At 40.7% G+C, this 12,476-nt stretch overlaps 1 protein-coding gene across 2 annotated transcripts; it reads left to right on the top strand.

Moving 5' to 3' along the window:
- The first annotated feature begins 4,077 nt into the window (after positions 1-4,077).
- LOC146960880 (keratin, type I cytoskeletal 18-like) lies at positions 4,078-10,360 on the top strand. Of its 2 annotated transcripts, none has more exons than XM_085771970.1 (7): positions 4,078-4,623; positions 7,208-7,290; positions 7,604-7,760; positions 8,848-9,012; positions 9,116-9,241; positions 9,421-9,641; positions 9,755-10,360. In XM_085771970.1, the coding sequence occupies exons 1-7, from the start codon at positions 4,435-4,437 to the stop codon at positions 9,870-9,872; spliced, it is 1,059 nt and encodes a 352-aa protein (XP_085628096.1). In that variant the 5' UTR covers positions 4,078-4,434; the 3' UTR covers positions 9,873-10,360. The 2 variants fall into 2 exon arrangements, with proteins under 2 accessions (XP_085628096.1, XP_085628097.1); XM_085771971.1 differs by having other exon boundaries at positions 9,421-9,645; positions 9,762-10,116.
- The last annotated feature ends 2,116 nt before the right edge of the window (positions 10,361-12,476 follow it).

Raw genomic sequence — 12,476 nt, 5'->3', positions numbered from 1 at the left:
ATATTTTTTTAGCAAGTGCCCGAAATTGTCGAACGTTCTCTCACAGCATTTGCTAATAGTGATAGCTGTCTTTTCACGTTAGCTTTGCTATTTACTAACGTTACAGCCTGGACCAGACAAATGCAGCCTCTTACTATTTTAATTTGAATACGTAAATAATGTACTGTACATTATGCTTTTACTGAACCAAAGTGTTCATATGATAAGATTATAAAGGATGATGACTCAACATTTGGTCAGATATAGTTGGGTTTGGGCTTTTTTTAATGAAAGTGGGACCCCTCGGCCGTATTGATCACATATACCTTAAAGAACAGCTATAACATTTAAAAACAACTTCATAATAATTTTCTGATATGTGTGAAATTAATTTTACGTTTTTTATTTTCCCCTCTATACTTGGTCATGTCAATTTTCTACCACCACAGCCCTACTGACGGACATCGATGTCACCCAGATCCGCGATGTTCTGGCCTGCTGTGATCCAGACCCTGACAAGTCTGCCTGCATCCTGCTGCTCCTAATGTCCTACTTCAAAGAGCCAAAGGAGAATTTGATGCTAGAAGATGAAGTGTAAGATTTTTTATTCAAATATTTAAAATGCAAAATGAGTGATTAACGCAATTTATTACCTTGTATGATTGACCTCTGACCAATGAACAATATTTATTCTACATTAAATCTCTGCTATCGTGTGTTACTATGTTACAGCCCTGTGCCACTGCTGTGGACGTCAATACTGCAGAACTCCCCACCACCGCCTGCTTGATCATTCAAGGTAATGTTTCTTGGATCTTTTATTGACATTTCTAACTCAGTATTTTGTTTTGATTCTAGGAATTTACATGGCCACAATGAACATTTGTGGAGCACTTTATATTTGAAACAGATCTCAAAGTGCTCATAACACATGATGTTTTATCTGTTCATTTCAGGTGACATGATGAAGCCCTCTGGATGGCTGATATCCATTGAGGGACATGTGATGGGCCCACCCTGCTTTCTTCAGCAGCTATTGCATCTTCAACCTTGAGTATCCTGTCGCTGGACAGTCACTAAAGGTATTGTATAAAGATCAGATTTGATCTTGTAATTCATATTATAGTATAGGTTTCTAATTCAGTGATCAGCAATCTTGATGTTTTCATGCAAGTAACCGTTTAGATCCCAATATGTGGTTAGTTTTTCCAAATGATCAAAGGAGATCCAACAAGTTTGGATTATAAGTCTATTAGGGTGTGATATGGGAAAATGCCTTGACAAATGCTGCCTGCAATACATAAGTCTATTTAAAACTGAAACTATGTTTGCTTGTTAACAGGTGCTTCTTGGACATCGAGGAAGAAGTGGACCAAAGACCAAGAAGTGGACAACAATGAACCCTTATGTGAGCACCCTTTTGAGGAAACTACCCCTTTCTGACATCCCTTCATTGCTCTCTCCCTTCTCTTATCTTGCCATGTAGGCCTCATTCCTATCCTCTTACTGTTATTGTGACACAGCTAGGTAGTGAATTCCACGTTTCTGTACAATTTCTCTGTATTTTAAAGGGATAGTTCACCCAAAATTGAAATTTCACTCATTATCTACTCACCCTCATGTGGACTAAGGGGCTGGGAGAAGTTTCAGAGTCCTCCGTGGCTTCACTGAGTTACAGGGGGTCTCGGCGTAGCAGTGCATATCCATATGACGGTTGCAAATGGATACCAACTGTCTTCGTAACAAAAAGACACACCAAAAAACATCCAAATACCTCCATGCTGCTGGTATGTAATGTCCATTTTGTATTGAAGCCCCAAAATGCGAAATTGTCCTGAAAAAACTTAAACAAGTCTATTCTTCAAGCTTGTTTTGCAGCGGAAGCTTTTAGAAGCTCCTCTTCCCGGTTCGTCAAATTTGGACGAACTGGGAAGAGGACAGATCCTGGTTCGCCCAAATTTGACAGACCAGGAAGAGGAGCTTCCGCTACAAACAAGCTTGAAGAATAGACTTATTTAATTTTTTGGGGGACAATTTCGCATTTCGGGGCTTCAATACAAGACGGACATTACATACGAGCAGCATGGAGGTATTTGGATGTTTTTTGGTGTGTCTTTTTGTTACGAAGAAAAGTGGTATCCATTTGCAACCGTCATATGGACATGCACTGCTACGCGAGACCCCTGTAACTCAGAGAAGACACGAAGGACTCTGAAACTTCTCCCAGCCCTTAGTCCACACGAGGGGGAGGAGATAATGAGTGAAATTTCAATTTTGGGTAAACTATCCCTTTAAGATGGCTTTGGAAAGTTTATAACTGTTGAATTTCTTGAATTCTTGAATATCTTGGCATTTACTGTATGTATGTATGTTTTATTTGTAAATAAATATGCCATTGGGCTAACAGTAAATTGAAACTTTGTCTGCATTACTTATATGACTTCCACAGTATACATTGTAAATTCACAATAAATTACTATGAACTTGTGCATTACATTTACAGTACACACTGTAAAAGTACAGGGCCTTGTTGTAATGATGTACAGCAAAAGGTTGTAATTCCCCAGTAATGTACTGTAATATCACAGTAATTGCTTTGTCATTGAAGCTGTAAAGTTACAGTATACAGTTGTGCTTTTACAACAATGCATTGTAATATCACAGATATGAAATTACAGTAAATTGCTGTGAGCATATTTCACAGTAACCTTATTGTGAAAGTCATGCAAAATTTATCCAATAATTTATTGTAAATTCACAGCGAAAAATCTAACAGTGTAGCTTTGACGTCAGAGACAAACACAAGCCACATTACTTAACTTTAAATAACCAGCACTAGAAAATAGAAAACTGCAAAGAAAGGAAAATGTGGGGTCTCTATCTGTTATGAGCCAATAACAAACAGCTTTAAAGGTACAGTGTGAGGAATGTGCTTGTGTTAAAAAGCAGCAGGGGGGCTTCTGGGATATGTTTGCTCCTGTGGAGAAGTCATTGTTCCGACATCGACTAAGGAGACTGCAGAATTGTTCCTTTGTTTGGCTATATCCTTTATGGGAGGGGGACAATCAGGCGCATATCCGGCTATGTAGGATAGATAACATACTGCGCTGTACAACATCTGGAACTGCCTCACACCTCCAAATCACTTATCTAGATTTTCTTTTTATATTATCACTCTTTAAATCATCTGTTGTATTTCCAGGAAGGCATTTATTTCCGTTTATCTCTGCATTGGTTGACATATTGCACAAATAGAAGTAGAAATCAAAAAAGGACAGTCTAACACATTTGGTAAAAGTGTTGCTGTAAAGAAGACATTAATCGCGTTGTTGATACTGTATGTTGCAATTCATTTCTTTCCCTGTGATTACAAACCAGACATGATGCGACGCCCCTCCAGGTGTGACACTGCGTCATCTCACACACAGTGACTTAAAACAATGATGAAATCCTTCCAGTAAACTTGACTGAACTGACAGCGACCGACACGTCTCATTTGATTTCTCTGAAAGTGATGATCCCTCCATCATGTGTCACTGTGTTTCTTCGGGTGGGGGTGGGGTGGAGAAGTTGATAACATGTTGAGTCTAATTTGGGTGTCACTCTGAGAAATATTAGCTCACCCATTCAGAATAGATGCCAACAAATAGATATGTTCCCATATCAAAGTTATAATTGTGGATAGTTTTCTTTTATTTTTATTGTTATAAATAATCCCCTAAAATAAAGCTGACAGTTACTCAACCAAGTTGTGGCTCACTCCCACTTAACTCAACTGCTGCCTGAAAATAATTAAAAACAACTGAAGAAGTTGGTTTGAATAACTTTGGTGGGGATTTTTAAAATGAGGAGTTAAAATGATGTTTAGTGTCATTCATAACAAACAAAAAGTGTGTAAATCTCTCACTTATTGAATCCCACAAAGTGCTCAGAATTGACCAACTTTGGAGGTTGTGGAGGACAAAGGCATGCTGTGAGCAGCCCTGTGGTTTCAGCCTGTGGAAAAGAGGGAGGTGATTCATGATGAAGGGGAGTGGTCTAAGGGGCGGACCTGAGGGCCCACAAGGTTTATATAGTTTAACAGCTTCCCTGTCCTGCAGCCTTGTGTCTGTGAGCTCCCACTTCTGCCGGCCCAGCCTGTGCCTCTCTCTCGTACTCACAGTCTCTATCACTGAGTCTCAAACTCTACAGCAACAATGAAAAGCTCCAAGCAAACTACATACTCCATGCGCTCCTCCACCAGTAGCAGGGCTCCTGCTATATCAATCTCTCGTACCTCTGTTCCTGTCTACAAGGCCCCCTCCATCCATGGCGGGGCCGGCGGCGACCGCATCAGCATCTCTTCCTCCTACCGCAGCGGCCTGGGAAGCGGGATGGGAATGGGAATGGGCTCCATGAAAGCAGGGGCTTCTCCGGGGCATCCAGGTGACCACCAGCGGCAACAGTGCCGACATCATGGGCAATGAGAAGTTTGCCATGCAGAACCTGAATGACCGTCTGGCCAACTACCTGGAGACGGTGAGGACCCTGGAGGCGGCCAACCACAAGCTGGAGGTAAAGATCAAGGAGGCCCTGGAGAAGAGCGGACCAGACTTCAGAGACTACAGCAAGTACCAGGCCATCCTGGATGACCTGAGGAGGAAGGTGAGTAGGCAGGGGAAGGGGGGCCTGGGGCAGGCTGGTGAATGTGAATGTGTTGATTTATTAAGGGCAGAGGGGTGGGAGTAAGGTGCGCTGGCAGGAGAACATTAGGGAGCGTTGGAGAATGAATGAACTGAAAGACGAAACCCAGGGCCAAGAGATGATTAATGTTTGAGAGGAAATGATGCAAAGGATCTGTGTTTGAGCAATAAGACTGAAACTCAACACTTCTTGAAGACCTCTTACACTGCACCATGATGTTCCTCTGTCATCTGTAATACACTCTGTACTACAATCTGAGTTCATATAGACTCCTGACACCAGGGGTTTGTTTAGTCTCTGCTGGTCATTGGCACTGTGCCCACTGATACTCTGTGGGTCGGGGGTCCGAGGGCTGGACCGGAAACAGTATGGAGGAGGAATGTTGGAGTTTCAGGGGTCAAAGAAACAGGAAAGCACAGAGAAACAAAAACACCAGTCCAGGGACTTTACAGACATTAATGAGTCACTTGGCAGCCCCATACATCACAACTTTAACTACCTTTTTCCTCTGTTCCATGTAATCCAAATAATGTGTTGTTAGCTGGACAATGGCACTGAACATACCTTACAGACTTACAATACAATATGTGCAATAGATGCTGATAAGGAAAGACTTCAAAAGACTTTATGATCTGCATTTCATAAATAATTAATCTAATAAGACAATAAATTCAACTCTCACCTTCAACACCTGATACATATAGGCCTACTGTTAATCTGTTACTTAGTGCCAAAAGATTTAAGAAGTGAAATAAAAACCAGACATTACACAACTAGGAAAATTTGTTAATAATTCATTCTGGGTTTTGCCCCATTGAATGCCACAAAGAAAACAGTGTATTCAAGGAAAATTACATTTTTCCTTTCAATTTAGTCAAGTGCAGCTTCCAAATGGAACATTCCAGTTAGGCTCCAGTGCTGTTCCCACTGGAGCAGAGAGTGCATGCCCACATAGAGCATGTCTTTTCCCAATGTTTTCCCTTGTGGGAGAGATAACAGCATCAAGGTCGACAGACCCTGTTTTGACACAAATGGGAGGCAGAAAAAAAGAAGAAGGAGTTTACCATCCATTTCCCAGTTTTATCACTCTCATTGCACATTGCATAAGAGCAAAGCTGCTGAAAATTTGGTTTTATTTGGCCAAAAAGCCCAGGGCTGCAATTCATCCAAACAGCCCGGGGTCAACAGGCCTCATTTTTCTTCTGGCCTGCGTGCCCTCCGCCTCATAGCCCCTCTGAAAAAACACACTCAGTCTCACGGCACAGCCCAGACTTGTAGAGCACACAAAGTCAACTACCCATGCAAACACAAGGAGACGCATGTGCAATCACCTGACCAAGCGCGTATGCACAAAGCCGCGATCACAACCACCATCACTACCTTCCGCATGCAAATTACCTTCCCCCACCCTGCGCTGCTGACAGGATAGATCCTGTTCCTGAGCAGTGAAAGGACAATTGCTGCCTGGCAGCCACTGATTGGCTCCTGGACTTTGTCACCTGGATATGTCCCTTGCCATCCATTCTAAGCCTTATCAGCCCCACAGTGACTGCTAAAGCAAATACAGCAGCCACCGGTCTTCCGTCACAGGCCATATTTACAGATCCAGACAGTGACACATATTTTCTTACACCAAACCTTTTACTGCTTTTTCCAGTTGAGTAATGTACCACAAAAAAACAGATATTAAATTGCATCTGAATTGTACTTTATACTAGTTTTCTTTAAAAACCCTTTAATTACTGGCTGTTATTATTTGATAATATCAAGAAATAGGCAAGAAATAACAAGTAATTGCAATGTCAGGAAATAGCTTATAAGCTCAATTTCATAGTAATGTCATGTTTTTCATGAAGGCAAAAGATTAGGCTACACATGGTTTTCATGCTTTGAATTTTTTGGTAAAGGCCAGCATTTTTCTCCACCAAGTCTGTGCAATTGACTGTTATTTCTGGGCTATTTCTACGCAATCAGTCATTATTTCTTGGCTATATTTCTCGACATTATGAAATTGACCATGATTTCCAGGCTATTTCTAGATATTATGAGGCAATAGCTAAATTTCTTGGCTATTTCTTGACATTTTCAATTAACTTTCTTGTCATTTTTAATGAACAGCCTGTAAATTAAAGGGTTACCAAAAAATCTGATTCAACTTTCTTTCCTCATGATGACAGAGAAGAGTAGGATTCCTGTGCAATAAATGTACAGTTTTAGGTAGCCTAAGCATAGTTTATCTTAGCTTAGTTTAGCACAAGGGAAACAGCAAGCCTATCTCTCTACAAAGCCAGCTAAATCAGCTAGGAAAGCTCAGTGCTGTAACTGACATTTTTTGAACGTGTTTCCCTCATGGTTAAAATTAAAATGTTAAAATTAATTGTTTTACAAATTACAGGTTGTTTCTCAGTAAGCAGAATTTGTTTCTTGTGGACAGAGCACCTTTCTGTCTTTATGCTAGGCTAAGCTAGCTGGATGTTCAAATAATCATTCAAATATTAGAAAGTGAATAACATAATCATCATTGTCTTTCATCAACCTGTTCTAGGTGTTTGATGCCACCGTCGACAACGCCCGCCTGGTTCTCAACATCGACAACGCTCGCCTGGCAGCCGATGACTTCAGAGTGAAGTAAGGCCGCTGAGACAGTAAAATACTTTGCCAGACAGCTGCCGACACGCCCTGTCTTACTGCTCAATGGGTTGCAAGTTAAAAACGTTGTGACATGATCACTGGTCCCTTAGTCATCACCTTTGCGTCATAGCCTGCATGCAACATAGTAAACACAGCTGGCTCCTCAGACAAGATTATTGACCAATTAGAAGCAGGTTTACCCTGAGTTAATAAACAAACATGTTGTAATGAGTAGGTCTAAAAGTCTTTGTGGGTTTGAGCCGCTGTATCAGGCTTTCAAGCCCTCACCTTGCTGATCTGTGCCTTTTAGATTCGAGTCCGAACTGGCCATCCGCCAGTCTGTGGAGGCTGATATTGTCGGTCTGAGGAAACTCATCGACGACACCAACATGGGCCGCATGAATCTGGAGAGCGAGATCGAATCCCTGAAGGAGGAGCTCATCCACCTCAAGAAGAACCATGAAAATGTGAGTGTGACAGCATACAAATTCAAACCTCAAGTGTCAACCCCCTGAATCCTCAAGTTGAATAATCAATAAGCCAATGTTTACACTTGAAAACACATCTTTAGATAATTTTATCAAGATTATGAAGCTAATCTGCTTCATTTGGCTTGTGTTGATGTGGCTTTATAAGATTATACTGACAGCTGCATCACATTAGAAAAGAGATGGGATTCAAATTGTGCTAATTTCTAACTGGTGCACAATGACATCACAATTTTCCACAATGGCCCCACCCATTTCATATTGGAAAAACCAAAGGTTAAAAACAGAAATGCATAAATATCATATGGGAAAGTTTGATCCAGTGTGGGAACTCATCACTTCTTCGCAAGCTTATGGTCAAAATTGATTTATGGACCTTTAACTTGAGCTTTAAAGTCAAAGATTAGTGAAAGGTTGTGTTCATGCTATTTGAGTGTTGAATGATTTTTAGTGCTGCACATGAAGCCCAAACAAAAGACACCTCTGGACATAATTTAAAGCCACACCCACACCCTTTAGAGGATGTGAATTATTATTTACTTATCAGCTCATCTCAATACTCTATCCAAACATCATCATGTGTTTAAGTTAGTGTTGTATACACACCAAGCACGAGTGCAGCCGACACATCCTGCCAGGCAGCAGTAGGGAGGCGTTCTGGAAAACAAACTTGAGTGGGAAGGGGGAGGTTCGTTCAGAAATCTGAAAAATCTCTATGTGAATATTGTGGGAAACCTCATCATAAAAATGGTTCCCATCCACATTTGGAGACACCAAAGAATTCAAATTACTGTAATTTCAATTCATGAGCCAAAACACAGCCATTTGTTTACTGAAGGAAAATATTTAATGAAGTGTTTGAGGCCCCAGATGTAGGTTTAGATTTACCCCTGTATATTTACCCTACCATAACATGGGATTATGCTTGGGAGAAGTTGGGAGTCACAGTTGGGTCACAGTTTCAATCCTTATAAATGTACAAGAATATGCTCTATTTCAGATGTGAAAAAAAGTTAGGATTTATGATCATTTTTCTTAATTTCTCTATGCATTCTTGTCTATTCAGGAAGTCATGGAGATGCGTAACCAGATCGCCCAGTCAGGAGTCCACGTGGACGTTGACGCTCCCAAGGGACAGGATCTGTCTCAGATCATGGCGGAAATCAGGGCCAAGTACGAGAAGATGGCACTGAAGAACCAGGAAGAGCTGAAAGCATGGCACGAATCTCAGGTGAGTGATTGGTGACAAGACGTCAAATCATTAACAAACGTGGGCATTCAACTCAAAAGTGAAAGTCTCGAGTTGACTTTGACCTCGCATCTTCTATTTGCAGATAACAGAAGTGCAAACCCAGGTCAGCCAGAGCACAGAGGCCCTGAAGGGCGCCCAGACAGAGGTGAACGACCTGCGCAGACAGCTCCAAACCCTGGAGATCGAGCTGGAGTCACAGAGGAGCCTGGTGAGAAGTCCTCAGTCAGCACACACTTCATTTCCCCCCACTCAGCACTCTCATTTCAAGTCTCACTTTTATTTTGTTGACACAAGCTTTACACTCCGGTGACCCGTCACTATGGAGCCTTCCTTGAGGTTAACTTTAAAATGTTAACCCTTTCTTTTCTTCTCCTCTCCCGCTCACAGAAAGGATCTCTGGAGGGCACACTGAGGGACACAGAGATGCGTTACAACATGGAGATCGAGTCTCTCAACAACGTCCTCCTGGGTCTGGAGGCCGAGCTCACACAGCTGCGTAACAACATCCAGCTGCAGACACAGGAGTACGAAGCTCTGCTCAACATGAAGATGAAGCTGGAGGCTGAGATCGCAACATACAGACGGCTGCTGGACGGCGAAGACTTCACGTGCGTAGAGTTTCACTTTCTGCTGCATAACCACAAAAAATAGATACTTTTTTTTTTAATGTATAATTAGAAACAATGTGATAGTTAAAATGATGTTGATTTTTCTTCTTCAGGCTCCAGGACGCTCTGGAAGAGCAGAAAACAGTCAAGAAGACCAAGGTGATGACTGTCACACAGACCCTGGTGGACGGAAAGGTGGTTTCCTCCAGCACAGAGACCAAGCAGCTTTAAGCAGCAGAAGCAGTCGCCTGGCGTCTCCCAACAACCACATTCCCAGCATCATGACACTAACAAACAATTGGCCCAAGTTTTATTTCCATTGGGTTCTCCTGAACTCTTAGTCAAACAGCACTAACTCCCGCTGAATTATCGCTGCGATTAGTCCTGGGTTTACAGCTCTTCTACAGGCTGATTTAAAAACTGGATCAGAGGAAAACTCAATCATCTTTTATTTATTTCATCATGACGTTATTTATGTACTTGTGTATTGACAGGCGGATATTCAGAATTGACAAATTGGAGAACTGTCCACTTTTTTTTAGAGACAAACTCATTCAAGACATTGACAGTTTCAAAGTAAAGAATAAAGAGTCTTAATAAAACACAAAACGTTTTTTTTTTTTATACTTCATCACCTTTGGTTTTCTTTCTGTCCAGTAAAGTCTGCCCTGTTGTGCTGTGATACAAAAAACATTTCAATAAAGTCCATTTTTGGGAAATTTTTATTGGTGTGAGTATGATGTTTTGTTTGCAAATGAAAATCATTAATGGCAAATATGTCATTTCATAACTTGATGAATAAGAATGGTGGAATAATTAATAATTGAATCAAGCAGATAGTAGTTCTAGTGGTTACCACTCATAATACCAATCAATAAAGTCTTCAGGCCACTGAACTCCTGGCCACTGTCAAATAATCAAACCTGCAGATGAAACATCATCACCTTTAGAAGCATTGCTAAATAATGTAGGCCAACTGTCTTCTCTTCATCGCCACTTTCACTGCTCCTCTACAAGTACACTACAATAATATAAATGTTACAGGTAGTTCTTAAATATTTCAGTCACTATTAAAAACATTTTGCTATCAGCAAGAAAAAACAAGTCCTGCAACAGCACAAACTGTAATGAATTATAAATGATTATTTTTTTAATGTTGCATATTTAATTCACATATGATGGTTTAAAAAAATACTTACTAATAATATGTTTATATTTCTATCAATTCTTAACATTTGTCTACCACATAAAAATACACACATAACCCTATATAACATATTTATACAGATAGGAATGAGCTCAGGTGGCCAGGTAGTGCAGTAGTTAGATTAAGTTGCCTGGGGACTTTCTGTGTGAACTTTGTATGTTCTCACTGTGCCAACTTCCTCCCACATTTCAGACATTCACATGAGCTTAACTGGCAATTGTCCATAGGTGTGAAAGTGTGAGGTTGTTTGTCTCTATGTGTCAGCCCTGGTGACCTGTCCAGGGTGTGCCCCGCCCTCGCCATGTGTCAGCTGGGACTGGCTCCAGCCAAAATGCACCCTGCACAGATAAGCAGCATAGACAATGGATGGATGGCATGAGGTTGACAAATATGTCAAAATATGAAATAATTCCAGTATCTAATGAGATCAAATTAAATAAGATAAGATATGCCTTTACGCAACTCAACAGCTGGAAAAGGTTCCATATATTGTAGTAGTAGTATATTGTTTTTTTGTATTTTTTATGTGCATATATTTCATATGGACATCCAATAGTTATACATATTTTATTTAATGTGGAAATTGAATACATCTCCACAAATTAAATTTGCATGGTCAAACCATTTACATGTGAGCGCACTCTTCCGGTGGAGGTTGTAACCTGTACATGGTGATTCCACTGTTTACCTTATGACTGTTTGAGATGAAGGATAAACTGATTGTTGCCATGATAAGATAACAGAGTTATAAAGTCCTTCCTTATTGAAAACAACCCCACAGTGTTTTGGCAACTAAAAGGCTTTAACCATTACTCCTGCATCTCTATCATCTCAGGTATCTGCTCAGCAACATGCTCCACACCAGCATAATCATTGGTATTTTATATCTGAACACCCATGGACAAGGGTGTTGTAATTCTATATCATTCTTATTGTCAACATGAGGAGACAAAAACCAGTTTTACACATGATACTTCCTGATTTTCTCAAGTGACCTGTGTCGTTGGCCCACACCTGTTATCCAAATAATAAGACGCACATAAATAAGGATATTAAGCATACTATGAATTTGAGGAAGATAGCCTTCAAGAACAGGGACACAATAGAATTAAAGCGTGTAGAAAAAGACCTAAGGGGGAAGCTACGGGAGGCAAAGAGGGTGCATAAGTTAAAATTAGAAAAGGCTTTTAAAGACAGCAACACCAAGCAGTTATGGGACACTATGAAGAGGATGACTGGGTTGTCAAATACCAGGAAGACATTAGTAGCAGAGAATGAGGTAATTTTTGCTAATCAGTTAAACAGCTTTTTCTCCAGGTTTGATGAGGGGGGTAATATAGATCGTGTTGCCAGTATTCTTAATTCAGCTGTACCTGTGCAGTCAGACAAAATTGATGTTTCTGTTGAACAAGTGAGGAATACCTTTAAACATCTGAATCAGAGGAAGGCCACAGGACCAGATCACCTGAGTGCATTTATTTTGAAAACGTTTGCGGATGAGCTGGCGCCTGTGTGGCAACCTATTTTCCAGTGTTCTATTGATACTCACATAATTCCAGAGGTGTGGAAGACTTCACATATAATACCTCTTCCGAAGAAAACATGCCCTAAAGAACTCGGTGATTATC

This window comes from Trachurus japonicus, unplaced genomic scaffold (genome assembly GCF_045865225.1).
Source record: "Trachurus japonicus isolate A0001 unplaced genomic scaffold, Traja_1.0 AP029870.1".
Taxonomy (NCBI): Eukaryota; Metazoa; Chordata; class Actinopteri; order Carangiformes; family Carangidae; genus Trachurus; species Trachurus japonicus.
The sequence above is the reverse complement of the archived record's forward strand: the minus strand, read 5'-3'. Positions and strand labels throughout refer to the sequence as shown.

What these genes read in the sequence shown, in the direction of transcription:
- LOC146960880 (XM_085771970.1), top strand. Translation starts at nt 4,435, where the DNA reads ATGGGCAATGAGAAGTTTGCCATGCAGAACCTGAATGACCGTCTGGCC. An exon ending in TGGATGACCTGAGGAGGAAG is followed by an intron (nt 4,624 to 7,207) that starts GTGAGTAGGCAG and finishes AACCTGTTCTAG; the next exon opens with GTGTTTGATGCCACCGTCGA. An exon ending in GCCGATGACTTCAGAGTGAA is followed by an intron (nt 7,291 to 7,603) that starts GTAAGGCCGCTG and finishes TGTGCCTTTTAG; the next exon opens with ATTCGAGTCCGAACTGGCCA.